At 36.1% G+C, this 27,549-nt stretch overlaps 1 protein-coding gene across 3 annotated transcripts in view; it reads left to right on the top strand.

The window, feature by feature from the left end:
• Positions 1–90: 90 nt before the first annotated feature.
• Positions 91–27,549, top strand: part of MSH4 (mutS homolog 4) — a 32,391-nt gene continuing 4,932 nt past the window's right edge. Inside the window, exons 1-15 of one of the 3 annotated variants that reach the window (XM_080601545.1) lie at positions 91–1,381; positions 3,618–3,779; positions 6,756–6,919; positions 10,233–10,340; positions 11,462–11,577; positions 12,199–12,372; positions 14,662–14,834; positions 15,304–15,371; positions 20,214–20,288; positions 20,602–20,666; positions 21,164–21,333; positions 22,796–22,932; positions 23,342–23,445; positions 24,236–24,360; positions 26,192–26,392. In XM_080601545.1, the coding sequence (XP_080457671.1) occupies positions 1,000–1,381; positions 3,618–3,779; positions 6,756–6,919; positions 10,233–10,340; positions 11,462–11,577; positions 12,199–12,372; positions 14,662–14,834; positions 15,304–15,371; positions 20,214–20,288; positions 20,602–20,666; positions 21,164–21,333; positions 22,796–22,932; positions 23,342–23,445; positions 24,236–24,360; positions 26,192–26,392 (2,224 nt within the window). In that variant the 5' untranslated portion in view covers positions 91–999. The remainder of the gene's footprint in view (positions 1,382–3,617; positions 3,780–6,755; positions 6,920–10,232; positions 10,341–11,461; positions 11,578–12,198; positions 12,373–14,661; positions 14,835–15,303; positions 15,372–20,213; positions 20,289–20,601; positions 20,667–21,163; positions 21,334–22,795; positions 22,933–23,341; positions 23,446–24,235; positions 24,361–26,191; positions 26,393–27,549) is intronic. The other 2 variants (XM_080601546.1, XM_080601547.1) reach the window with 2 other exon arrangements.

Raw genomic sequence — 27,549 nt, 5'->3', positions numbered from 1 at the left:
ATTTAGTCTTCAGTACTGTGGTGTAGCTACCAATCCTAGCAATTATTTTTGGAGATGCTGCATGAGAATTTCCAAAATAATAGTGAATAACTTAGCTACAAAAAAATTGTCTCTAGATCTGTTTATTAAAAGAATATCTGGGGAATAAAAGTCAGCCACGGTCAAGTCCAGAGACGGGTGCTTTATTCTAAAGGTGCCACTTTTTGGTTAGGCAAAGTCAGCATTGATTTGTGACCAGGTGGGAGGAGGGGGGACGTGCACATTGCTTTTGTTTCTGCTTTTCTTGCCATGCACTTGGAATTCTCATCTGAGAGGAGATGGTCTGTGTAATGCTTGCTTCTGGAGCCTGAACGTGGATGGAAAGTTCAGTGTAGTACTTAAGATGGGCAGCAGCTGGAATTGTGGACTATGCTGTCTATCCTTTGCAGTGAAACTTAAATTTTTGATGCTTGAATTCTTTAAGCTGTGGCTTACTGATGCTGAGAGCACACGCCTGTCTGGGGCAGTGCTTTTCAGGTGTCAGCAGAGGAGCAGCCACTGCTCGCAGTCACTGTAGGATATGTAGATATAATCAACTTTTTTTGTTTTGTTTTTAGTTAGGATCTTTGGATATCTAAACTCTGAAGGGACGCTATTTTTGAAATTCCTGCTAAAATGGTCTCTAAATGTCCAGTCTGGTGAAGAAAGAATGAGGGAGAAACAATGCTTAAATGCTCTAGTGCGGTTGTAAAAAGTGTAGTAACTTCTTTCCTCCATTCCCCCCCCATTTCTCTGCCATCCTTGTATTAGCTGTATTTGTGTATTTTTAATGAAAGCTGTTGTATGCCCAGCAACCAGACTTACAACTGTGCAACTTACAGCTCTACTAGAGCTCTACTGGTAACGGCCCCTCCACATTTCTCTTGAGCGGAGGAGCCCCGCCTCTGGCACGCACCGGGGACCGTCCACGCCCCGCCGTCGTCCTGGCGCGAGCGGCCTCGGGGGGTGGGGGATGTACGCATGCGCAGGTGGGCCGCCGTTGGCGCCATTTTGGGAGAGTGTGGTGGCCGCGGGTTGGTCTTTGTCACGGAGCCTCCGCCCACGGTGCCTGATCCAGGCGACGCGGCGATGTCGAGGGGAGGCAGTGAGACGAACGCGTGTGGGCGGCCCGTCGTCTCGGCCGCCTCAGGGTCCTATACGGGCCGCTGCTCTTCCACGTCAGGGTTGGGCGGACGAGTGGAAGAGCTGCCCCGCTATACCCTGGGCCTGCTGCAGACGCCGCGCAGTGCGGCGGACAGCACCGGCGACTTGTCCAGCGGCGGGGTGAGGCCGGGTAGCTCCAGCGGGGCGGGCCTTGCTGCCAGTAGTAGCAGGGTGAAGCTGCCGGTTCCCGGGAGAGGAGGTGGGGTGCGGCGCGGCGTTACTATCTCTCTGCGGGTCTTTATCCCTATTCCGTTTTCTTTTGTTTCTTTTTTTTTTGCCTTCTTGAGTTGAGCTTCAGAAGACCCTGTATGATCAGTAGGTAAGAAGGTGCAGCACTGTCACTTCATCTTAGCCGACCTCTTCTTTGTTCAGCTGTCAGAAGAACAGAGGTGTTCTTCATCCTTCTTTAAATAAACTTTATTTTTTTGCCTAACTTTTTTGATATTAGTTCCTGAGGTCTCTTCTGCGTCAATTTAAGTGGTTTGAATGTCATCACAGCGGTTGCTTTTACTAGAGGCCTGCCTGGACCAGGTTCAGGTGGTTACAGGTTTTTTTTTTTTTGGTTTTTATTTTTTGGCCTAGTGTTTGGAGTTGGTAGAAGTGCTGTTATCCTTCACGTGCTCTAAGAATATTGTGGTCCTCCAACGTTACGCTGGCATTTGTTTTCCTTTAGATAAAGCTGCTTTAACACCATTTTGCTCCCTCTCTCTGGGGACAACCCCCCTGAACAGCTGCTGCATAGTGTATGTGTATGCATCAAACATTTCATAAGACTTGATCCTACTAGCAGAGTCTCTGTCATGGCAGGCTGGAAAAAATGTCTTTTTCCTTCAGTAGAACTACTTAAAAAGAATGGGGCATTTACTGAAATGCATTTTGAAGTACATATATCTCTGTTACCTGTAAATTGGGATGAAGGTAGCATGTGGGTTTTTAGTAATCAGTACGTGATTGGTGGTGAATCCAAAATGAAAAAAAGAAAACAAAACAGCTTGTAATGCTAATTTGAGTAGAGCATAATTTATTTATTGAATATTTTTTTAAAAATATCTGCAGGTGGTTTGGATCCTCTGGTCTTTAGAATTACCTTTTTCACCACATTATGCCAGGTTCAGTATATTCAAAATGAATAGTTCTTCTGCTGAATGTCTGAGTGAACTTCTGCCAAGATCTGAGTGTATGATAATTTTAAAAATCATCTGTATGCATTGTGATGCAGACTTGTCTGCTTTTTAAAAATAAAATTACAGTCTGATTTAATACTGTTTGTTTTCAGATGTATCATACTGACAGTTTTGTAAGATTTCTTGCAAATAAACATGGTACTGTAAATATTTTTGTACCAATTATGATAAAATGTCATATAGTTTATGGTTCATTTAACAGAAATTGGTAAGTACTTTGTCTTTTAAATCAATTTTAATGTAATAGAACAGAAACATTTGGGTTTGTATTCCTCTTAATACCTGGAATTTTTAAATGGAAAAACTTTATATATATATATATATATATATATATATCACTCTTACTTTATATATATATATACATATATAAAGTAAGATAAATATGTTTAATCTTAAATAGAAATTGTGTGTGTTAGATTACCAATGTAATGTTGTATTTACTCATCTCAAGAGAACTGGAGATAAGTAGGATACCTTTACTAATTTACTGAAATTAAAGAGAGAATTTGAGAAAAAGTTATATTGCAGGAAAAAGATATATTGCAGGATTTTAAAAATATAGGTCAATCTCAAGATACATCTGTAGAAGAAACTGCAGATAACAAATATAACTCAGGTTACCATATGAGTTCTGAGGGTTGATCTCCATAAATTCAAAGGGAGATCATTCTTAAATGGAGGAAATTTTGAGCATGGTTATTTATTTTCTTTTATTGTCCTCTCTTAAAAGGAATGTTCAGCTTTTTTTAAAAAAAATAATCTTAGTATGACCTTTTTGAACATTGGAATTTTCATAAACGCAGTTGTGTAGTTTCAAATACAGATTTTAAAACTGATCGGCAAATGTGAGGTAGTGTTGAATATTACAGCATTCTTTCATAAATCTAAAACTCAGAATTTGAAATTATGCATTTTAAAATGACTTCTATTATATAGTTTCAGTTCAGCAATGTAAACAAAGATTTTTGTTGCTACTGCAAGTAAAGTCATTGTGGAAAATAATTGTGTCAATACTGGCTGGTTTCAAAATAAACTAATTTTTATTTCATTGCATACTTCTACTACTGTAGAGAGCTTTTATAGAAAGATATTGAGGTGTATTATTTGGTTATCTTCTAGTAAGAAAAATTAAGTTTTCTAAAGTATATATGTATTCTGAATAAAAACTGACACAAATCTTTTTTTAAGTTAACTGATAGGCAATGTAATGTGTCTGCTCTCAAAAGTTTTTTTTTTTTTCTTTCCCCTCAGAATCTTATCTTGGTGACAAAAGTTCTTGTGCAGAAAATGGTAGCATGTTGAATTTCACAAGTTCTTCTGCGCAAGGCCTGAATAGCACATGTATAGGAAAATTACCCCTTTCTACTAGTAGATCTATTTGCAGAAGCCGTACCCCTCATATGGGATATTCAGGTAAAACTGACAGTTCTTAAAGGAAGTAGTTCAACATGTACCTCTTAACATTGTATTAAACACACTTTATTTTTTAATGTGATTATGGTGAGATACGTGAAGATTTAAAAAAAAAAAAAATTATATATATTTTTTTGCTGGGGTTCTTTTTAGGCTTGTAATGCATTGTACAGCATACTGTGAAGTAATTCTTGAGTTTCTTCATGCGAGTTTTGTGCATTTTACGTTGACATCTCCAATAGTATAGAACATTAGATCTTTAAAAGAACACTTTACACAGTAGCTCATTGGGTGGATGTTTTGCTGTGCTTATGAACAGTCATCTTACAGGGTAATGGTGCCTTGTGTCATGGTGTATTTATCTGGTAGTGCTGAAGTAATGGTATTCAAAGTTAGTCCTTTAGGGCTAAGCTTTGTCAGTTCAATTATTAATGATCTTAAAGTTATTTAGTGGTAACTCTGTAAACTAGTTACTTAAAGATAGATTTTTCAAACATCCATCTGGTAAGACTACAAATTGGGTCTCCACTTGCAACTGAATTGAATTACTTTATTGCGCAATTGAAGTTACGTGTAGTTTGTCGTTTCCTTCAGCTGTTGTGAATCCATTTTTTTTTGTGTGACTACTCCAGGAATTGGAGACCAGAGTGACTATGACTTTGAAACCCATAGAGCAGATTTCTCTTTTATCTTTATGCAGCTTAACAATTAAATAAAACTGTATCTTCAGTCTCCTTTTATTGTGCAAATGCGTATATGTTTGCATGTGTGTGTCTATACAATTGTTTATATTTGCTGTGTTGTATATGAAACTCTTGGCCAATCTTTCATTAATCTGTATTGGAGAAAGTGTATCTAAAACAGCACATTATAAAGAACATTGGTCATTGCATTTTTTTTTAAGTGTCACAAACTAACCATCTTCCAAATAAAATTTTTGTAACTACTGTACTTAATTTAGAAACTATCATCATCATCGCCTTTAGCTGCCATTAAAAGAAGAGTAATAACTGTGATGGGGGAAGTCATGGATTGTCCTGAGTAGGACGTTCAGAATAACAATTACATTTTCGGTAGGCCTCAGGTGAAACTTTGCAAGAATGCTGTTGCTGACATCTTGTGGTCTACAGAACATAGGTAGAGTAAATGAAGGATGAAGGCTCAGCTGTGTGCAGCATAAAAGATTTTTAATTTTCTTACTAATGCTCAGGTGGTAGCTAGTTGCAGATCAGCCTTTTAATTGTCAGTTCCTAGATAAACTCTGATTCTGCTTTCTTTTTGAGATTCCATGTAGGATTAGTTTTGGTTGTTGTACAAATTGAGTACACCTAGAAGAAAATGGCAGGTTTGGTATTTTATGCCTTCTCAGCAGGGCCATTCTGTTCTGAGAATACTTATATTCGTTGTTTTTTGAGAGCTAATTCTGTGAAGAACAGAGGAAGGTAATGGTGGAAAAGAATGTAAATGATTACCATGAAACAGATACAGATTATTAGTGTTTCAGATCAATCAATATGTATATGGTATCAAAATCCAATACTGTTTAGGTGTTTTTATATAATTCCTTGTATATGCAAGTATCTTTCTTATTTTGCGCATGTTAGACTTAGTGGTTATTTAATAATTGCATCTCTTCTGAGCATTTAAATGAATTCATGAGGGATTAGTATGTAAATAATCTGTTCAACTCAGCTATGGTAAGGTTTGGTTTGTCATCTATCTGAAAGTTAAGAAGCTTGAGATCACGAAGCACCTGCTTTTTATGGAGTGGTAATTATTTCAGTATTGATCAGCAAGTTACATTTTAGCATTTAAAAATCTGTTTCAGTTTCTTATTAACTGCTTCGGTGAAATGAATAATTGTTCTCTGCGTTTGGTCTTAAATTCACGTTTAAAAAAAAAAGGTATAGCTACCTTATTTCTACAGCATCTATTTTCTCATATGAATAGCATAGTTTCACAGTGGTTGAAAATACCGTAACAAAATGTTAGTAGCTTCTCCAGTGAAATTTGGAAGAATGTAAAACCATTTTGCAAAAGGGGAACAAAATTAGTGGAGATGCTAAGAGAAGCACTGTATTTGTATTTTTGGTCTTTCATAGATTAAAAGAAATGCAGTACACTAGAGAAAAAGGGCATAACCCCTGTTAGTTAAATCTCTTACTTAGGGAGTGCTGTAACTTAGCACTTAACAGAAGTGCTTCTCAAGTAATGGAGCTTGATGTGGTACTTGGAGACTCTCTTACTATCAGCTAAGACATATTGTTGCACAAAGGGAAATCAGGGAAGAAGTGGCAGCATCAGCTCATTTTGTCTGACTACTTACCTCCCAATCCTAACTGCAGATAACACCTCATCTCTGAAGCTATACTTACTGCCTCACTTCTTGGGCTTTAGGCACGGAAGGGCACAGAAATATTAGTGCTAGAAGATACAGAGTTGCATTAGTGTTTTTAATCAGTGCTATTTAAAGTTCAGTACAGTATGAGGAGTTGTGGGAGCAGTGAGATGAAAGAATGTGTTGAAATTAGCAACAGGACAACAGGAAATGGCCTCAAGTTGCACCAGGGGAGGTTTAGGTTGGATGTTAGGAAAAGTTTCTTCACTGAAGGGGTTGTGTGATATTGTAGCAGACTGCCCAGCGAAGTAGTTGTCACTATCCCTGGAGGTGTTCAAAAGATGCATAGATTCTATGTGGTGCTTAGGAACATGCCTTAGTGGTAGACTTGACAGTTCTAGGTTAATGGTTGGACTTGATCTTAGAGGTCTTTTCCAAGCTAAACGATTCTATGATTCTATGAAGTTCAGCTCCAGTCAACTATACTTCATTAAACTGTAGTTGATCACAAATTAGCTTCACAGCCTTGTTTCAGTGTTCCAGTTCAGTCACAGCTTGCTCAAGCTTGGAATGTTGAAATATGATTCTATGAGTATAAAGAAGTAGGTTATAACTGAATATATGCAACTGTTTTACAGTTACATCCTCATCTGCAGTCTCTGTTCATACCGCTGCATCAGTTATTGTAGCTGTTGTAGAAGGAAGAGGCCTTGCCAGAGGTGAAGTAGGAATGGCCAGTATTGACTTAAAAAATCCTGAGGTGATATTATCACAATTTGCAGACAATACAACTTATGCCAAGGTATTTTTGCATACTTAATTTTTGTATATCTTACAAGCTGACTACTGTGGATTGCTTGCTTAAAAAAGCTTGTGAACAATCAGAAATGAAACGTAGTTTTTTGAATAAATTTCTCAAAAGGAAAAGTAACAGGTTTTAGAAAATTTGCAATATTTAACATGTCTCAAGGGCTACTGTTTTCTTTAATATGCCTCAGATTTTAGATAAACAGGAGAGAACATTTTCCAAAGGAAAAAAAAAGTCCTTCCGTAAAGAGTAGTGTGTTCAAACTGTGTGAGAGTGAGTTGCCTTGTATTGAAGAGCATCGGGGAATTCATGGTAATAGAACTTGAAAGTATATTTTTCATTAGGCAGAATATCTCTGAAAGCAGAACTGCACAAGTGTGACAGGCATTTTTAGGTTGACCATAGGGTTGTCTTTGTATGGTTGCCTGAATGTTCCTTCTCAGTTGGTTCCAAATTAAATATGCTCAGTTTATAAGCAAGTGTTCTGGCTACCAGTACTGCATACTCTATATTAATTTAGAAAGTGATTTCTGATTTATGCAACACCAATATTAATAAAACCACTTCCTTAAAAGTTTTGTTGTAGTTTTACATGCTAGAAAACAATGTAGCTAGTAGTGTATAATATTCAGACTAATTAAAATATATTAGCATAAGTAGGTATGGCTCAGAATATAAACAACTGAAATCTGTTTACTAACATGTATTATAACAAGTCAGGCTTTTTTTAACCATTAGTCTTTTAAATGTTATTCTGGTCTTAACACACATAATTACGTATTGAATCTGGCAGTTATGTAAATACTTCCATTGTACATGGTACTAAAATTCAAAGTGACATGCAGTTTGTAAATGTAGGTGCATGAGAAAGATTTAGATATTCAGATGATAATGCAGCAACTTAAATAACAATTCACTTAAGAATTTGAAATTGAAAATCTCTCATTGAAGCCCTATTTGCTTGGACCTAGAAAAAGTCATATGTAATTGTGATAATCATAGAATCACAGAACTTCCTGAGTTGGAAGGTACCCACAGAGATCATCCTGGCTCCGTACAGGAACACCCAAATACCAGACCTTGTGTCTGAGAGTGTTGTCCAAACACTTGAACTCTGGCAGGCTCATTGCTGTGACTGCTTCCCTGGGGAGCCTGTTCCAACACCCAGCCACCCTCTCGGTGAAGAACATTTTCCCAACACCCATCCAGAACCTCCTCTGTCGCAGCTCCATGCCATATCCTTGGCTCAGTCTCTCCTTCTCCAGGCTGAACAAACAAAGGTACCTCAGCCACTCATATGTCTTGCCCTCCAGACCGTTCACCATCTTCATAGCCCTCCTTTGGCCACTCTCTAATGGTTTTATGTCCTTGTATTGAGGAACCCAAAACTGCACACAGTACTTGAGGTGAGGCCGCACCAGCGCAGAGCAGAACAGGACAAGAACTCTCCTCGACCAGCTAGCAATGCATGCTTGATGCAGCCCAGGATATGCTTTGTCCTTTTGGCTGCCATGGCATACTGTTGGCTCATGCTTATCTGGCCATCAACCAGAACCCCCAGGTCCCTTTTTATGCGGCTGCTCTCCAGCCTCTCATCCCCCAGAGAATGATAAAGGCTACAGTTCTATAAGGAAGCTAGATTATCTGTATGGGAATTGTTTACTAGTTTTAAAAAGTTATTTTCATAAAGATGACAGTTATTTCTAAGAGGAAAAGGCTTTCTTTGTAGTGAGCTGTAGCTGTGTTTATAGATTGAAGTCTCTCCTGTTCCACTATGAGGGTTAAGAACTGTATAGCGTCCAGAATTTTAGCTGCACAAACACACAGTCTCCGTCTGTTTCTCTCTCTGTGCCCAAGTTTACTTTTGGTTTTGTCTTGAATTTAGTGATAAAATATAATTACTTTTCTTAAGCCTTTCATATGCTGTCTTACGTTCTGATTACGTGATTCTCTTCGGTGTTAATTGGACTTGTAATTTGATAAGACAAGTTTACTTCTTTCGTAACGCTTTGCCAGACTACGGCCAGGTTGTTCAGTGTTTTCCTCCCTTACAATTCCATAAGAGTCCATTTTTATTTTTCACATATCTTCATAGTTTTCCATTTGGATTATTGAGTTCTCCATTTTCTGGACATCTCTGATACTGTATTGACTGTCCTGACCAACATATATGAGAGCTGCTAGTGTTCTGCTACTTTTTCCAGAATGTAATATGTGGCCTGGTTTATTATCTTAATCTCTGAGACCTTTAAAAAACAGTATCTACTGATCAGTTGTTTTCTTACAGTGTTACAATCTGTGCTTTGCCAGTGATTGATTTTAAGCTTTTTGTATTTTCTTTTTCATGCACCCTTCTGTTTTTGAATGCTCTGTAAATTAATTCAATAAACTTCTCTGGTATTCATGAAGCCTCTCAAGGTTTGCTTTAACTTTGATGTTTCTGAAAAAAAAAATCCTGATGATCATCAAAAAGGATGGACAGTGACAGCTCACTCTTCTACCCCCAATATCTTTTGATTTATTTTGTGTAATTTTTATGCTTGTTCACCTTTCCATTGTTATCTGTCCCCTCTTCCACATCTTAACTTCCAAGCACTTAAAATACAGGCTTTTTTTTCCATGTTTCTCCCTTGAGAGTTTGTGGATAATTATATAAATGAATCCGACAGACGTGCTTAATGATGTTTTTTCCTTATTTATTTACTAACAAATAGAAGAGTATGTAGTATGCTTTAAATCCCTACAGCAGGTATGTATCACATATTAAAATGAAAGTTTGTTTAAATACGGGCATTTTGAGCTATATTGAAAGAGAAAAAAGCGAGACTGAAAGTATATGAGGAGGTTAGAACAAAGCTGAAAACAAGTCGTAATCAAAAGATTAATGTTCAGACCCATTGCATTTCTTTGACTTCCAGAGCGCCATTAAATTTTTATCTATAAAGGCAGAAAGCCATCAGCTGTTGAAAATAAGGTCCTTCTCCCATCAGAGCCATGGAATAGAGTTTTGGATGTTTATCTCTTGCTTCGAACACAAGTATATTTTTGTGTTCAAATAACAGGAGAGAGAACCTCTAATTTTTTTAAATATAGTTTTATGTATATTTTTGTATATCTATAAATACAGATACATTTAGCTTATTAATGTAGAAGTTAGTAGAAAGTTCAGTAATTACTTACAAGACTAGAACTGTGATTTTAAAATATAACAATTCTATAATACTTTATTGCTGATACATTATAATGTAGAACTGTTTCAGATTATAGATGGATTTTTATTGAATTATTTGGATTTTTTCTTTTTCAGGTTATTACTAAACTCAAAATTTTAACACCACTGGAAATAATAATGCCAAACACTGCTTGTGATGCAGGGAACACAAAATTGTTTGGTCTGATAACAGAACATTTCAAGGTAGCTGGTAAATTTTATTCCATGTTTTAGAGCTCTTGTTAATCTCTTTTATATGATTGTTGAGTTCAGTCTTCCACAACTTCTGAAGCCTTAAATGCAGTCAGATTTTGCATGTTTTCTATGATTTCTGACCATGTTTTGTTTTGTTTTTTTTTTTAACCATGGTAAAGAATTATCCAAACGCAGCTCCAGCACTGCTAGTTCTAATCCTGAAAATTACAGAGATAAATGTATTACTGATTAAAGCAGAAAATTTTGAAGTTGCGTCACTGAAGTAATTTTAATAATACCAAACCGAGGAAGGATTCAGAGATGAAAAAATCAAGCATTTTCCTTTCCTCCTATTTTGTTATTCTTTACTTGATAAATAGATGGGCAAATATATCACTGAATAGGAAGGAGAGTACTCACAGGGTGAGAAAGGGTGAGATGAATTAGTATATGTATTTTATGAGTATTAAAACCTCAGAACTTTAAAAGCTTTATTGTGTTTCTACTTGACTTATTTCCATGTCTACACTGTTGATGGCTTCCTCACATAAGATGTACTTACTGACTTCCCTCCTCCTTTTCTTGCATAAATCATTCACAAGTTACACGCATGCAGTTACATTAGCCTGTGTGTCTTTATTTCCTGTTAACCAGTGAAGGCTTGATAATGATCCCTTGGGCTTAAACCTTAGAAAGCGAAAACTACAATTTCAATGTCAGCATCAATGCAAGTATGAAAATAGTTCTTCCCTAGAAGTCATTAATTCAATCCAGGGTTAAACTCAGAAGTCTGAGTAGCTAGTTCTTGAGAGGAAAAGTGGTATCCAGGAAAAACCCTGTTAATTTTTTCAGAATTGGGAGTATGAGCCTTTTTATCTGTACTAAATAAAAGAGAAAGATAGATGAGTGACAATAGTGTGACTTGCATAGGGAATATGTAAGCAGACATGACAAGACTTTTGTGACTTGCCTTCTCTTAATAAACCACACTGAATACTTATGTAAAGACAGATTGCTGAAATCAGTTGATACATTTTCATGGAAGCACATACCCCTAGAAAAATAGAGAAGTCTGTCTGATGAAAAATTCACTTTAGCTTTTCAAACTTTCCCCCCCCCCATCTTTACAGAATGTGACTTTCACAACTGTCCAAAGAAAATACTTCAATGAAACAAAGGGATTGGAATATATAGAACAATTGTGTGCATCTGAATTCAGCACCATTTTCATGGAGGTTCAGTCAAAGTATGTATAAATAAGGAAAAAACATACTGTGTCCAGATGAGTTTAACAGCTTTTTACAAATCTGTAGCTTGTTGCATTCTTGAAAGTTAGAAGGTCTTAACAGAGTTGTTTATTTTACCTTCCAATATTTCTGATGTATCCAGAAACTTAAATAAAAAGACTCTTTTGAGCTTTCACAACCTTCTATTTTTCCCTTTTCATTCTCTCCTTAATGATACACCTTAACAGCTATGATTGCATTTCTTTTTGACCTCAGCAAGTATTTTCCTTGTAGCAGCCATTTTCAGTAATGATACTTTGTGCTGAGTCTTCACTTGAAGTCATGTGTAACCGCTAAACTATGTATGTGCACAATGCCAGTTATATAATATGGGTTATTAAGTGTACAGTGACTCAAACATTCATGAATACTTGATTTACATGCTTGTATGTGCACTTTATATGGATAAGTACATACTTAAAATATATTGCTTTTTCAGTGCTCTCAATGCCAGTAGTTGTAAAACAGCAGAGGTGTAAATGTGATTTCTACAGTGCACAACTTGTTTTGTTTTGGTTTGTTTTTTTTTTGGTAATTAAATAGTACTATTCAAAATTCATTAAAGATTATTTCTTTCCAAGGTACTACTGTCTTGCAGCTGCTGCAGCTTTGCTAAAATATGTTGAGTTTATTCAAAATTCTGTTTATGCTCCTAAATCACTCAAGGTGCGTTTCCAAGGGAGTGAGAAAACAGCTATGATAGATTCATCATCAGCTCAAAATCTTGAACTAGTAACTAATAACAGAGATTCTCGGTAAGAATATTTAAGTTTTCAAATTACAATTTTATAATGTTGTATTTCACCAGATGTCCTTGATGTGTATGTCAAAGAGCTATCCATTACATTTATTTCTTTATGACAGAACTTACATACCATTCAGAGCTTTTAAGAAACTACTTTGGACAGATAAATGTGTTAAAATTCAGTGTAAAACATACAGCACAGAAAATTCTACAAGTGAATTGGAGGAGAAGGTGTTTTCTCTATCAGATCCTTACATCAAAGTCTATATGTTATTCAGAATTATAAGTGATATTTATGCAAATCACAGATTGTAGCAACGTAAAAGCATCATTTCTGCAAGAAGCTGAATATGTTGGATTAAAATGTCTAGATTTTACTCATTTTACACAAGGCAAATAACCCAGACTTGAAAGGTTGCTTTGTTTTCCTTTAGCTATAAGGAATAGAGGCAAACAGAGTAATTTCTGTAATGATGGTCATGTGCAACGTTGCACTTGGTTGTGTGGTAGTTCTCCACAACGAGAACCATGTTCATAGCACTTTTCTTTGCTGGCAGTTACTTGTGTTAGGCAGAAGAAGCTGCAAGGCTTCCCTTCTCCATACTGTTACGCTTCTAGTTAGAAAGAGGAAAAACTCAAATTGCACATTGTAGACTGTCAAGGGATCCACTTCTGTTTAGTTATCACCCTGATAGAAAAAGGGGAGCCTGGAGATTCCTCGCTTTACAGATGTCACTCATAAGAGCTTTCCACTTGAAGAGACGTTGTCCTTGCTCTAATGCTGCTGCTCTTTTTCTTCCTTTTTTTCCCCTTCTTGTGGGGATCATGAATTACACTGACAGTTGTACTCTTGAGGAGAAGTGGAAGGTAAAAAGTTTCTTTCTTTTCATCACTCATCCCCTCTTTTTCTGCTCCATTACTTCATTTGTAATTGCAGGAGCCAGCTGCTCTGAGATCGGTACCTTAGAGCAGTATTTTCTGAAAGCGGCTCCTAAGTCCACAGATGGTTTTGAGACAAAGGAAGCCCAAGGAGGAGCAGCAGTAAACTGCTGTCAGCTTCTCTTTCTTTAGCAGTATTTTTGCAGCCATTTTTGCTGATCCAGTGGCAAGTTCGAATTGGGCCATGGACAACTATTTTCGTTACACAGATCTCACTTTTAAAGCCTGAAGTTAGATATCATTGTATCAGATACTAACAGGTAAAAGTTACTAGTAAAGACACACACCGGAAACACCTAAATCAAGTTCTTATGCCAATATTAATTCAGCAGGAGCTTATCTCATTATTTTTACTGTATAGGGAAATGAGCCCTCAGTATTATAGTTTTTTAAAAGTATGTAATGTTGATAGTATCCCAAATGTGGAACTCCTCTTTGAATTCATTCAAGTTTTGTCATGAGTTGCATCTTCTAACAAATAAGTCCTTAATTAAAACTGATTTTGAATTTCCCCGTTTAATTCTCTAGAATGCTGCTTTGTTCTTTTATACCATGGTAATTCAGGGCTCCCTGTCTTATCTTTGTGCTGTTTATTTTGTATACCCCTATCAGATTCTTTCCTTCCTATTCAAGTTCTGATTTCAGTCAGTGGGTTTACATGGCCCTAGTCTTTTCATTCATCGTCTTTCAAGCAATAGCATCTAAGGTTTCAGGTTTCTAAAACCGTTTAGCTATGTACTAGATTTAAGTATTATGGGATATTTATTTTAAACAGATATAGTCAAGCCTTATGAGTTGGGCTCATAAGAGAACCTGGGATGTGTAACGTGTAAAAGTCAAGAACTTGCAAATAATTTTTGTAAAGTTTAAGCGTATTATTTGGCTCCTATGTTGACTGGAAGTCAGTTACTTTTGAAAGAAAACAAAATCATGGCTTATTTAATTCTTATATGTCTAAGTATATTAAATCATTCTCATAAATGTATTTTAATGAAAATCATCTGATCTCTGGGAATATTCTCCTTTTGGAGGTTTTGTTTTGTTTTAAATTCAAGTAGTTCCATTGAGAGAAAAAGTGTGAACTGAAGTCGTAATGGTATACTACTACAAAAAATGAAGAAATACTGAATACAAATGTATTTCTGTGCTTTGGAAAATGATATAATGATGGCTAATGTTATATTCCATCTAAATTCCTAGTCTGCTGTAGTTTGTGAAATACACATAGTGAGTAGGGAGGCGCTAAGCACCCCAAAACTAAGCCTCAAATTTGTAGGATACTTTTAACTGGAAATGTCATTTGATGTTTACCATCTTTATTTTTGTGAGTGTATTATTCTCATGTATTTTGTTTTGAAAGGAACGGTCACACACTTTTTGGTGTCCTAAATTATACTAAAACTCCAGGAGGAAGTCGAAGACTCAGGTCCAATATCCTGGAGCCACTAGTTGATGCTGAAACAATTAACACAAGACTGGATTGTGTTCAGGAATTACTCCAGGATGAGGAGCTGTTTTTTGGTCTTCAAGCAGGTAGTAGTTTATTTTTTAATACATAACAATATATTTCTTTTAAAATACTTTTTTCTAATCTGTGAAAGGATACAATATGACTCAATCTGTTTGAAAAGTATATTATTATGGTTTGTGAGGTAATATTTTTATAATGGACATTCATTTTTTTTTTAATTTATCTTTATTGTAATACACTGACATTTTTCTTGACTATTTTTCTAAGAAATGTGAACTTATCAGATAAAGTGCATAAAAGTCAGTAAGCCAGTAAGGTGTGGTAAGTGTAGTTATGACAAAATAATTTATAAAATATAAAATAATGTTTTTTGTTTTTGTTTTCTGGTAAATAATTTATGAAAATAGGACAAAAGGAAAAGATTAGTATAAATATTACTAGGCAATTGTGTGCATTTTTTAAAGAAATAGATTTTTAATATCTTATTACAATGTCATTTAAGTTTCTGATCTGTTTACTTTTGTTTTACAGTTATCTCAAAATTCCTGGATACAGAACAACTGCTTTCAGTTTTGGTACAAATTCCAAAGCAGGATACAGTATGTTTCAAAATAAATGTTAGATGATCAGTTACCTGGATATAACATGCAATATACAAATGTGATATATATATATATAGATATGAAAAAAGGCTGCACCTTAAAAATCGACTAATGTTATCATAGATTTAGTTTGTATCTTATTTTATAGCAGTTGAAGGTTCTCAAAGGAGAATGTTAGGAAAATTCAGGTTTGCTGCAATGTTTCATCTTAATTCATGCAAATTGAACCTCAAAAGTGTTCAGTCATTCATCACTCCCCACGTTTATTCTTCGTAAATGTACATACTACTCAATAGTGGTAGGATAAAAAGGAATTTTCACATCAGCATGAAAGAAAAAACTGTATAGTGGAAATACGGTCTTTTATTTTTGGAGGTTAATACAGTTTTTGATAGCCTAAAGAAAATAGTGCATCTTTCTTACAGGAAATTCAAAAAAAAATCTGAGTTTTCATGTAATATAACTCGATAGAAATTACTCTTTATAACCTAAAAAATACCTTGAAAAAGATTCTTGAGAAGCACTTTGACTTTGCTCAACTGTGTTTATAATACAGAGATACGGATAAACTTAAATCTGCATTCAGTTAATAAATGAATTGTGTAAACCTACAAAGCCAGAAATGCTTTACCCTGTTAGTTTCCAAGATACAGACGTTGTATGAGTTAAGCACAGGTTTTTCACTGGGGAGTTAAGTGTTTTCCTTTGAACAGCAACCACCTGATAGAAAGTAGTATGTTCAGTTGTACAGCAGTACCAAAAAAGAAGTTTCCTTTGAAGTGACTTATCTAACATGCAGAGAACCTTACAGCTCAGACAGAGAGAGAGATACCTAGGTTACAAATAGTGTCTTGAAGTCCTTTCTGCCTCCAGTTCTCAGCTTGACCCATGCTTTTCTGTTAACAAGGCATAATAAATGTTTTGGAGAACTGAGTACACAGTTTTCTCAGTTTCCTGGCTTATGGATTCAAGGAATACTCTGCTCTTATGTGTTGCCATAGTTCACACATTGCACAAGGGAGACTAAAATGAGATGCAGATAAAAGCATTTATTCATAACAGCATAACAAGGCAATAAAGCCATAAATGCCTACAGCCAACAGTGTTTAATTGAAAGAGGAGCAGTGCTTTGATTATGTTAAGACTTCAGAGGGAAGGTATCTTGTCCCTTATCCACTTGACAGTGGTAGGCATGGTTTCAGTCTGTGTGAGTTCCTTATGTGTGTTGTATCCATTAGAGTACATTAAAGAACTTAACTAACAGAAGGCTTCCATCGCAAATCACCATTGGAAGAATTAATGAATATACCTTCAGATTCGAGTTCCCCTTTTAAGTCTTTTAGGAGCTTGAGACAGATTTAATCTTCCACCTTGAAGGTCATGCTGTAATGTTTTTAACTAGGAGACAGTTGTGGTTAACTGCAGTAAGGTTTCTTTACCTTCAGTATGCCAGGGTGTCTTTTTCAGACTGGTGGGGTCAGCTCCTGTTCTTGACTACTTCATAAACAAAAATTGTTGAAGCAGGGTTATAAAAGTGTTTTCCTAGCGAGTATTGATGTTTTTCAGTGAGGTATGATTTTTTTTCATCAGATTTTACCTCTATCAATCCATATGTTAACAAATGCAGTAGAATTATCGAAGTAGGATAAATACATATGGCTTACGTGTAGCTCTTGGTTAAGGCCAGGCACAACAGTTAACTACAGTGGGCTTGAGATAACTGAATTTCCACTTCGGTCTGCTAAGCATATTGTGATCCTACCATTATAAGTTATGTTGGCCTGTTGCACTTAAGTAGGAGATTTCTGCCAGTGCTGTAGAGGCTTATACTTGCCTGTGTTTATACCAGTATGCAAGCATCATGGAGCCATATGGGTTTTTTACCTCTCAGTTTTTTCTCACATACTGACTCACCTACTTAGATAAATAACTTGTCTAATGCCAGTTAAAGACTTCAGCAGGACTGTAATAAATGCCGGTAAGTCTTTTTAATGACATATTCCAAAAGGTGAAAATGTATTGCTCACAGCTTTCCTTGTGGAAATCTGTAACTTGAATGCAGAATCAGCTATATGGCTAAAACTGCCAGACTGAATGCATTTATGTATATGTAGGACCATGTACACCAAACTTTTGAGCGTGGTGTTTTCAATCTTGACTGGCTCCAGTATAGCAGAGCTTATTATTCATCCAGCAGACACATTCAGTCAAGAGCTAGCTTAGTTGCTTTTATCAAATGGTAAATTAACCAGTATGTTCCACTCCCACTCTCTATAAAAAGTTTCATCACAGATACTCCACCAGCCAACAGATGAGGTGCTTATCTGGGAAACCTACAGTTTCAGTCATTAGAAATGTGAGTAGTATGTTCAGCATGAGCATTCTCTCATTCTAAGAAGAACCATCCGCTGACAGTCTTGCTGAGATGTGCTACCTGAGGAGGGGGGGGAGGCAAATTTCTTTAAAAGAACCTCTAGTCTCAATCACAGATCCATGGAAATTGGATCAACATACAGCTTCTGGTAGAAGTGAGGACTGCCTGCTCTGGATGACCTGATCACCCATCTGAAGAACAAATTCAGTAGACTTCTGCTGAAGTTCCAGGCCCATGAGAGATTAGTTCCTTCTGTCTCAGGGTGAAGATACCAGTATTTTTGGTCTGGGTGATTTTCCAGGAAATAAAGTTAAACTAGGGCTGATACACTGCCATAGCACTTAAATTGGTAGGACATAAATCCCTAGTGGGGGGAAAAAAAAAAAAAATGAAAAGACAACTGCTTCTCTGAATCTTCGTGTTTTACTTACCAGAGTATGATGTTCGAAAATTAATGTGAGACTGTGAAAGATAGGCTTGCACTTCAGTCATTAATATTGAATTATAAAGAATATTATATAGGAGAATTAGTCATGACGATTGTATTCATTTCCTGCCTTTGATGCTGAAGTGTACCATGTATAAAGCTGCACTTTTAACGCTGGTTTTATTAAAGTTCGTGTAAGAACTGTTTTGGTAAAGATACATTCCATTTTGATATACGGGCTTCTCACATATGACTATCCATCTCCTTTTGATGTCAAATTCTGTCATGAGACTTAGACCCCATACTTTTTGCGGATTATGATTCCTCTGTTAGTACATTAACATTGTTTAATCCTCTTCTATCTTCTGTGTAAAACAAATTTATATAGAAGGTAAGACAAAGCAAGAGATGCTCCCTACCACAGGAGTAAAATTTATATTATACTCAGATGTGACAAAATTTTAATGAAAGCCTTACTCAGAGATTCATGCTAAAAACTGACACTGGATTTGCTTTGGAACCAAACAACGTGCTTATCAGTTTCTAAAATTCCTCTCAGGCAAAGAGATGCTTGCATTTTTTTTCCTCTTTTCAAAGCACTATCTTCTCATATTGATAGGATGAAATACAGAAAAATGCATGTCTCTTTAGCTTTTGTATGCAGTTTCACATACTGTTTCACAGTAACAATAGGGGAATAAGCAAGTACGCATTCCGATGAAGAAAAAATGTTATTGTCAAGGTAACTGTTGTTATTCAAGTCATATTGTGTGTGTATGAGATTCCTTCCCCCTTCCCTCCATTACCCTGCTAGCTTCTGAAAGGGTGTAAGATTTTTTTCGTGCATGTGTGTATATAACATACATGTAGAGTACACATACACAATGTATGTGTGTGCGTATACACTTTTTTACTCCCTTTCATAAGATAGCAGGATTATAATTTCCTTTAAGTCTCTTATCTGAAAGTACAAGAGCATACGATGCAGTACATATGCTATGTGATAATGACAACAGCAAAATTCTTTTCCAGAAGTGTTAACGGGACATACAAAATAGGGTAGAATATATATATGTGGGGAAAAAAATCTCAAGAGCAGTAATTTCTGCAAGCAAAAATACTTAACATTCATTGATTTATTTTTTAAATTATAATAAGGATTTAAATGTCCAGCAGAGGGCAACAAAGATGATATGGGGCCTTGGAGCATCCTTGCTATGAGGAAAGACTGAGAGACCTGGGTCTGTTCAGCCTTGAGAAGACTGAGAGGGGATCTTAGCAATTTTTACAAATTTCTTAAGCTTGGAAGACAGTGGGATTTGGCCAACCTCTTTTCAGTGGTTTGTGGGCATAGGACAAGGGGCAATTGCCAAAAAATGGAGCACAGGAAGTTCTGCACCAACATGGAAAAGAACTTCATGGTGAGGGTGACAGAGCACTGGAACAGGCTGCCCAGGGAGGTTGTTGAGTCTCCTTCTCTGGAGATATTCAAGGCCTGTCTGGACGCCTATCTGGGCAACCTGCTCTAGAGAACCTGCTTTGGCAGGGGGGTTGGATCTCTTGAGGTCCCTTCCAACCCCTACAATTCTGTGATTCTGTGAAATACGTCAACCAAAAATACGTCAAGCAAATTGGGCTATGTGGTTTGTAACGTTTATGAAAAGGACCATGCTTCTTAATTATAATGCATGTAGTGGCTTTGAAAGAGTCTGTACTTTTGATGTAGAAGATTAAAAGAAGCCTTTGCAGCTTGGGTTAGTGAAGCGTTCTCAGAGTTGATAATTATCAGTGGAGATGTAAGAAAAATATCAGTTACTGCTGGGCAGTTTACAATAGCAGGCAATGTAAAAATTCTGTAGATGTTTTTTATGCAGTTATATACCAAGCTGACAAAACGACCTTATAAAGTATTTTAGCAATGTTCATTGGAGATTAAAAATACAAACTCGCTAATAGTCACAATGTGAATTTTACTGTATCTTAAGTATTTTCTTTAAACAGACATACAAACCTCTAATATATGTAAATTTTTTAACAGGTTAAAACTGCTGAATCAAAAATAACTAACTTAATTTACCTGAAGCATACTCTAGAACTTGTGGAGCCCCTAAAAGTAAGCTCTATCTGTCATTTTTTTCTGTGTAATGTACAAACGAGTTTGCCCTTCTTTATACATGTTACACTGGTTAGATTTACTTTATATCTTGCAGAACACAGTACTGCCAACGTAGTCTGTTAACTCTTAAGCCAATTGAAAGAAAGTACTTGAGCTCAATACTCCTAAGAACTAGATTCCTGTTGTTACCTGAATATGATTTTATAACATACATTTACCTGCTCAGGTTCTGTAAGCTGCTTATCCAACAGCTGTCAGCCCTTTAAAAGTGCTATGAAAAGAATTAACTGTTTGTGTTCATATTGTTCAGGCTGCTTTAAGAAGCTGTAACACACCACTGCTAAAGGCCTATTACAGTTCTCTTGAAGATAGAAGGTATCATGATGATAATTTTTTATCTTTGCTTATTTGTAGTTACAGGTATAGCTCTATTGTTTTGACTAAAAGCTGACATTGACTTAAAAAAATATTTAAATTTTCAACAAACAAATGCAGGGGAAAAAAAGCAGCAAAATGGAAAATTAACCATCGATACTGTAATTGCTGATGAGCTATACTCCATTAGAAATTACTATGAAAATACAAAAGTAGTAAAGACAAAATAGAAAAGACAAAAGTTCCCTGCAGTCCTTATACAAAAATAAACTGTTGCTTATATAATTGAGAATTTATATCTCCGAAAGATTTGAACTATATTATCAGTCAGGCTTAGGTATATTTGTACTTCATTCTGAGGTGGGAAATACATATGAGATTTAGTGTTTGTTTTCAACAGTAGAAAATTTGCTTCGGTTATTTGTAATTTCAGAATGATAATGCAAATAAAAACTAAAATATTACATTGCTAATAAGTAACACTACTAATATTGCAGGTTTGGAATTATACTTGAGAAGATTACAACTGTAATTAATGATGATACAAGGTACACAAAAGGATGTCTGAGTATGAGGACACAAAAATGCTATGCTGTTAAGCCAAACATCAATGAATTCCTTGACATAGCTCGTAGAACATACACAGAAATTGTTGATGACATAGCAGGTATTTCCAAACCAAAACTTTTATTTCCTTGCAGTTCAAAAAACATTGTATCTGGCATACAGAAGCCACATAATCATGTTTTATAACCTTATACAGAAAATGTATTTAGTATTGTTATAAACTGGTCATCATTGATGAGTAACTAAAGTATTTTTGATACATACATTCAGATTCTCCGTTTGTAGGTAAAAACTCGATTTCATTTAAATGAGGATGAACAATTACATTCTGACTCCTTTATTTGACTCCTCTGCTCCTTATCCTCTAAAAATACAGAAAAGTTAAAGTATAATAATTATTCCAACTAAAACAATTATATATAAAAAATTGAATTATTTTTATTAGCTTAAAATATCTCAGTACTTTCTTCTTTATATTTTGACCAGCCTTGACCTATCTGTGGGCTGTTTTTCAGCCAAGCTATTAGGAGTTGGAAAGTACAAATTAAAGAAATTTTAGCGTATTATTTATTACTGTGCTTTATTAACCTTTGTGTTTATCCTTAATTTAAAATAAATGAAAAAATATCCTCAGGAATGGATTTTTTTTTTTTTAGTTCAAAATCTTAGTTTTTAAATTTTAGTCAAAAAAGTTTTAGTTTGATTTCTAGCTAGAGGACCAGCTTTTTAGTTTTCTGTTTAATTAGAAAAATTACAAAGTATCAGAAACTTTAGCATCTGTAATATGTTGTGAACCTCCTGTTTCCTTCCAGTCTTATAGTCTATGTAGTACATGGTGAAAAATACAAATGTTACTGCTTTTTCTTTCCTAAACCTTCCAAAATTTGGCAGCTGCGAGGACTAAAGAGTGTGTCGACATCTGTGTTCCCCTTGCCTGTTTTTACTGTAGCCGATGTGCTTGGAGAAGGGGTTTTTCTCTCTTTTGTTCTTTACCACGTTATACTCTAAGCAACTCCAAGACTGAAATATCCAGAATGGCCTATCACTTTGTTGGTCTACATCATGGGTGCTTGAAACACAAAAGTGAACAAGCTTAGAGCAACAAGCATCAGGAAACACCACTAAATAAATCCAGCCTTTCTTCTCAAAGGAATACCACTATTTGCATTGTTCAGAAGTCCCATAACTTTGTAATACATCTTCTTCAACCATGTAACAGTTTCGTATGTACACCCATCTCATCTAGAAACAAGACTGATTTAAGGGTGGGATTACAAATGTAAAGCATTACCCTCAGTGAGGGGTGGAAGACTGCTTAGAGTCATTTAAAGAACACGCAAATAAATCTGATTCCCCATGGGTTTTTTTTCCAGTCCCTTTATGCAGCCAATTTTTTTACATTAATACATTAATTAGATCCCGTAGATCCACTTTTAAGGCCTTTAGTCATGTTACTTATCTGACATGTTCGACCTATGTAAATCACTTCCACAGTTTGTGCATATAAGTATGTATGCATGCGTGTATGTAATTTGATTCAAATCTTTATTTGTGATACATAGGTATGATAACACAACTTGCAGAAAAGTACAACCTACCAATGAAAACAAGTTTCAGTTCTGCTCGTGGATTTTTTATCCAGATGAATGCTGATTGTTCAACACTGCCCAGTGGCCAACTTCCTTCAGAATTTACAAAGGTATCTGCACTAGAGATGTTTTCTTCAAAATACTTTTGAATGAGTAACTTATATAAAATGTATAATACACTAATAAAACACATACAGTAATTTAAATCATTAAAATAATTTCAGTGAATATACCTAGAAATAAATGAAGGTGTAATTGGTGTTTTTTATAATCACACTATTTCTAGCTATACTTAATATAGTAAGAAATACGCAATTACATGCAGTTATGTTGTTTGCAATTATAAAGTTGTGTATCTTGCCAATAACTGCATTCTTTTGCGATGATTTTTTTCCTAAATAGACTTTTATGAAATGAAACAAGGCATTATTTTTTCCCCTGTTTTTCCCAGTTTGCTTTTAGAAACTGTTTTTCACTTCTGATTATGTGACAAGTTCTGTTGGTTTGAATTCCCCATAGATCACTAAAATGAAAAACACGTATAGCTTCACTTCAGCAGACTTAATAAAAATGAATGAGAGATGTCAGGAGTCCCTGAGAGAAATATATCACATGACATACTTGTAAGACCACTTAAAACTATTAAATGTTTGTGCTAACAGCATTTATTTTATCCCATTAACAGCTAATTACATGTTTTCGTAATGCTATCTTTTTGTTAAATTATGGTTACTACAGAAATAATCCAAAGTGACACTGATCAAGTATAGTACCTGAGAGAAAGGAAGTAACATGGTGTTTATTATATTAAGATGATTACAAATACATAGGCATTTATTTAGAAATGTAGCCTTTGTAATTATTTTTATGGATGAATTATCTCCATAAAATGGCACAGTAAATGTATTAATTTTTTAATGGAGAATCATTAATTTTAGTCACTCTTGCATTTACAGTAGAACTACCTATATCTGTATTTTTGTCCTTGCTGCACGCTGTGTTCTGTTGTTTCAGAAGACTTACTAGGTGTAACATTTCACGTGAATTTCATGAAAATTATTTTTAGAAACCATGTTTGTTTGCATGAAGGCATAAGGGAATTAGAGTCGTATTTGAGATGTTAATAGAACGTACTTGACTCCACAGCTATATTTGTGGTTAATTCTTTATGAAGCTTTCTTACGAGCTGTTGGTATTTGGGCTATGTGTCTTGTGTCTGATAGCAGTAATTAATCTGAGATTATTGTATAAGATCTTAATATACTTCAAAGAAATTAACGTATTTGCCTGCATTTGATAACCTCACATCCTAACATACGGAGTATGAACATTATTAACTGTTGCTTTATCTCCATAAGGTGTATAAAGTGACGCTAGGTACTGTACAACAGCTAAATCAGTGTCTTATTTCAGAATCGTGTGTAAGCTACTGAACGAGATCTATGAACATATTCATTGCCTATACAAGCTGTCTGATACTGTGTCAATGCTGGACATGCTGCTTTCATTCGCCCATGTCTGCACTGTTTCCGACTATGGTAAGTTTCTTGTTTGATTCTGTCATAGGCCAATTAAAGACCCTCCTGCTGGAGGATATCCAAGTTGTTTGTCTGGTTCTCCAATTGCTAAGCCCATGTCATTTATTTTTCTAGGTCTCAGTAGGCTCTAAGTATCTTGGTCTATCCTGGCCAGTTTTGTGCTGATACTCTTCCTATTTCCGTCCACTGGAAATACATTCTGCCATTTAGATGCTGTAAGCCTTCATAGCCAGTCTTTTCAAGTTAGCCAGTGTAAGCGTATTCTTTTCAAAAGTATGTCGTCTGTGAACGTGCTGAGTTCACTCTTCTGTTCCAAAAGGCCACAAGATTATATAAGGAGGTCAGCCTTCTTATACCTTAAGACAAAATAAGTGGCTAACTTCTTTATTTGCTTCAACTTTTGTAACACTTTTAGATATTTTTGGGAAGCAGAGTCTTCTAAGTAATCCAAGACCATGTGCTTACTTGCATATTATTCACCTCCTGGGTCAGAAGTTTGGTTGTATTGCATCACTGGGTCATTCTGCTTCCCTAGCCCATTTTTGCAATGTACAAATGAACTCATGGTCTTCAATTAGTGCTGACCTGAGATACCTATCTGTACAACCAATGCAAACCTGAGGTACTTATCTAGAGTACAATGCTGTGTAGATGCTAAATCACATTAGGTCTGGAAAGCCATCTCAGTAGGTGTGTTAGCTTATCATTACTGATGCTGCTCTGAAATTTCCTGTACAGGAGTAGAGTTTGTTTACTTTGCAGTATCGCAGTGATTCTTTATGTGCAGATGATTCCATTCACATCAGTAACTGATACACTTGAGTCATTGCAACCTTTTTCACGCCAAATGAATCAGAGCACAACTGTACTTCAGCAGTTAATAATGAGTCTAAAGCTGCTTTTCTTCTCCTGTAAATGTGCAGTTTCTGCTGCCAGGCCTCAATGTGTATCTGCCCAAAGAAACAGACTGTCATTTGTAGCTTTCAGTCTCCTGTGCCACTTGACTCTCTCTCTCCTAAACCATTAAATGGCTAAAAGCTACACATGGTAGTTAGAGCTGCTCAATGTTGAAACTTGAAAACCTGCTTTGGCATTTCTTTCTTGAAGGCTGTTCCATTTAAACAGATGAGCAATTAACAATACTTCCTTGTTAGCCTGCAGTACTGCCATAGAAGTAGACAGAGAGGAGGCATAAGGAATAGGTTGAGAAAAAAACTGTTTGGACAGAAATACATACAGATAGTCCCAGTATCAGATGGATCTACATAGGCATGGTATATACACGGATTATCAATATACTATGAAAACAAAAATTAAAGGCAATTTCCTTGTTTCTTATGCTTATCTAATAATATATATGTATTAGTAACAGGTAGAGTTCATGACTTCCCTGTATTTTGTAAGTTTATTTTTATAATTTATTTTTATACTGCTATATAGTAGATATAAAAATGAAACTGGGTTCCACATTCTCCATTTGAATTACTTTTGAAGTTTCACTGTTTGTATTTTTCTTTGTTACTGGAGTTCTGTACTACTTACCGTGCAACACAAACACTATGTTAATTTAGAAATATAGTGTTAGTTATGGGATTCTTTTTGTAGTAATAAATCTTGAGGGCTTGAAAGATGATCAGAATCTATATCTGAAAATAGCTGGTAATTCTTTCAAGTGCTCTATCTTAGTCTTGACTACAGGAAAGTAAAAATTAGGGAACTGGGACCACAGAGTTTGACTTCTGTAAGAATGGATTTATTTCAGAACACACTAGTTTAGTAACTTAAAGGTTTCCATAACCCTACAAAGCTTTATATCCTTTTTCTCTTTTAGTTCGTCCAGAATTTACAGATACTTTAGCGATCAAGCAGGGATGGCATCCCATTCTTGAAAAGATAGCTATGGAGAAACCTGTATCTAACAACACATACCTGACAGAGGGTAGCAACTTTCTCATTATTACGGGACCAAATATGAGTGGAAAATCAACATATCTAAAACAGATTGCACTCTGTCAAATTATGGCCCAGATTGGTGAGTAAGACTATACCATATTTGTAATCTTTTGCACCACTTTTATTGGTTTCTTGTTAAAAATAGAATTATTTTTGAAGCTTAATGTTTCAGTTTCAAGAATAAGATTCTATCTAAATAGTAAAATACAATGTTTAGTTCTTTTGATGGGTGGACCGTTCAGGGGATAAGGAATTGGCTTGAAAGTTGCACCCAGAGAGTGGTGGTCAGTGGCTCTGTCTGTCCAGGTGGAGGCCAGTGATGAGTGGTGTACCTCAGGGGTCCATCCTTGGACTGGTACTGACAGTTTAATATCTGTATCAGTGACATAGACAATGGGAGCACACCCTTAGCAAGTTTGCAGATGACACTAAGATGAGTGGTACAGTCAATACAACATAAGGAAGGGATGCCATCAAAGGGGCCTGGACAAAAGCTTGGTGTGCCCACGTGAACCTAATGAGGTTCAACAAGTCTGAGTTAAAGGTGCTGCAGCTGGATCAGAGCAATCTCAGACATTAGTACAGAATGGGAGAAGGACTCAGTGAGAGCAGCCCTTCAGGAAAAGACTTGGAAGTTCTGTTGGATGAAAAGCTTGACATGAGCCAGCAGTGTGTGCTTGCAGCCCAGAAGGCCAAGTGTGCATTCCGGGCTGCACCAAAAGAGGAGTGGACAGCAGGTCAAGGGAGGGGACTGTCCCCCTCTATCTACTCGGCCCTTGAGAGGACCCAACAGGAGTACTGCATCCAGGTCTGGGGTCCCCAGCACAAGAAGGATGTTGATCTGTTAGCACGGGTCCAGAGGAGAGGGCTACGAAGTTGATCCAGAGGGCTGGAGCCCCTCTCCTGTGAAGAAAGGCTGAGAGAGCTGGGGCTAGAGAACAGAAGAGAAGGCTCCAAGGTAGACTTTATTGCAGCTTTTCAGTACTTAAAAAGGGGGCTTATAAAAAAGATGGACTTTTTGGACTCTTCTGGACAAAAGAGCAACTTTTTGCTCAGTCAAATGACAGGACAAGGGGGAATGGTTTTAAACTAAAAGAAGGGAGATTTAGGTTAGACGTTAAGAGTAAATTCTTCCGTCAGAGGGTGGTGAGGCACTGGAACAGGTTGCCCAGAGAGGTTATGGATGCCCCATCCCTGGAGGTGTTAAAGACCAGGTTGGATGAGGCCCTGGGCAAA

This window comes from Anser brachyrhynchus, assembly GCF_964034855.1.
Source record: "Anser brachyrhynchus genome assembly, chromosome: 8".
Taxonomy (NCBI): domain Eukaryota; kingdom Metazoa; phylum Chordata; class Aves; order Anseriformes; family Anatidae; genus Anser; species Anser brachyrhynchus.
The sequence above is the reverse complement of the archived record's forward strand: the minus strand, read 5'-3'. Positions and strand labels throughout refer to the sequence as shown.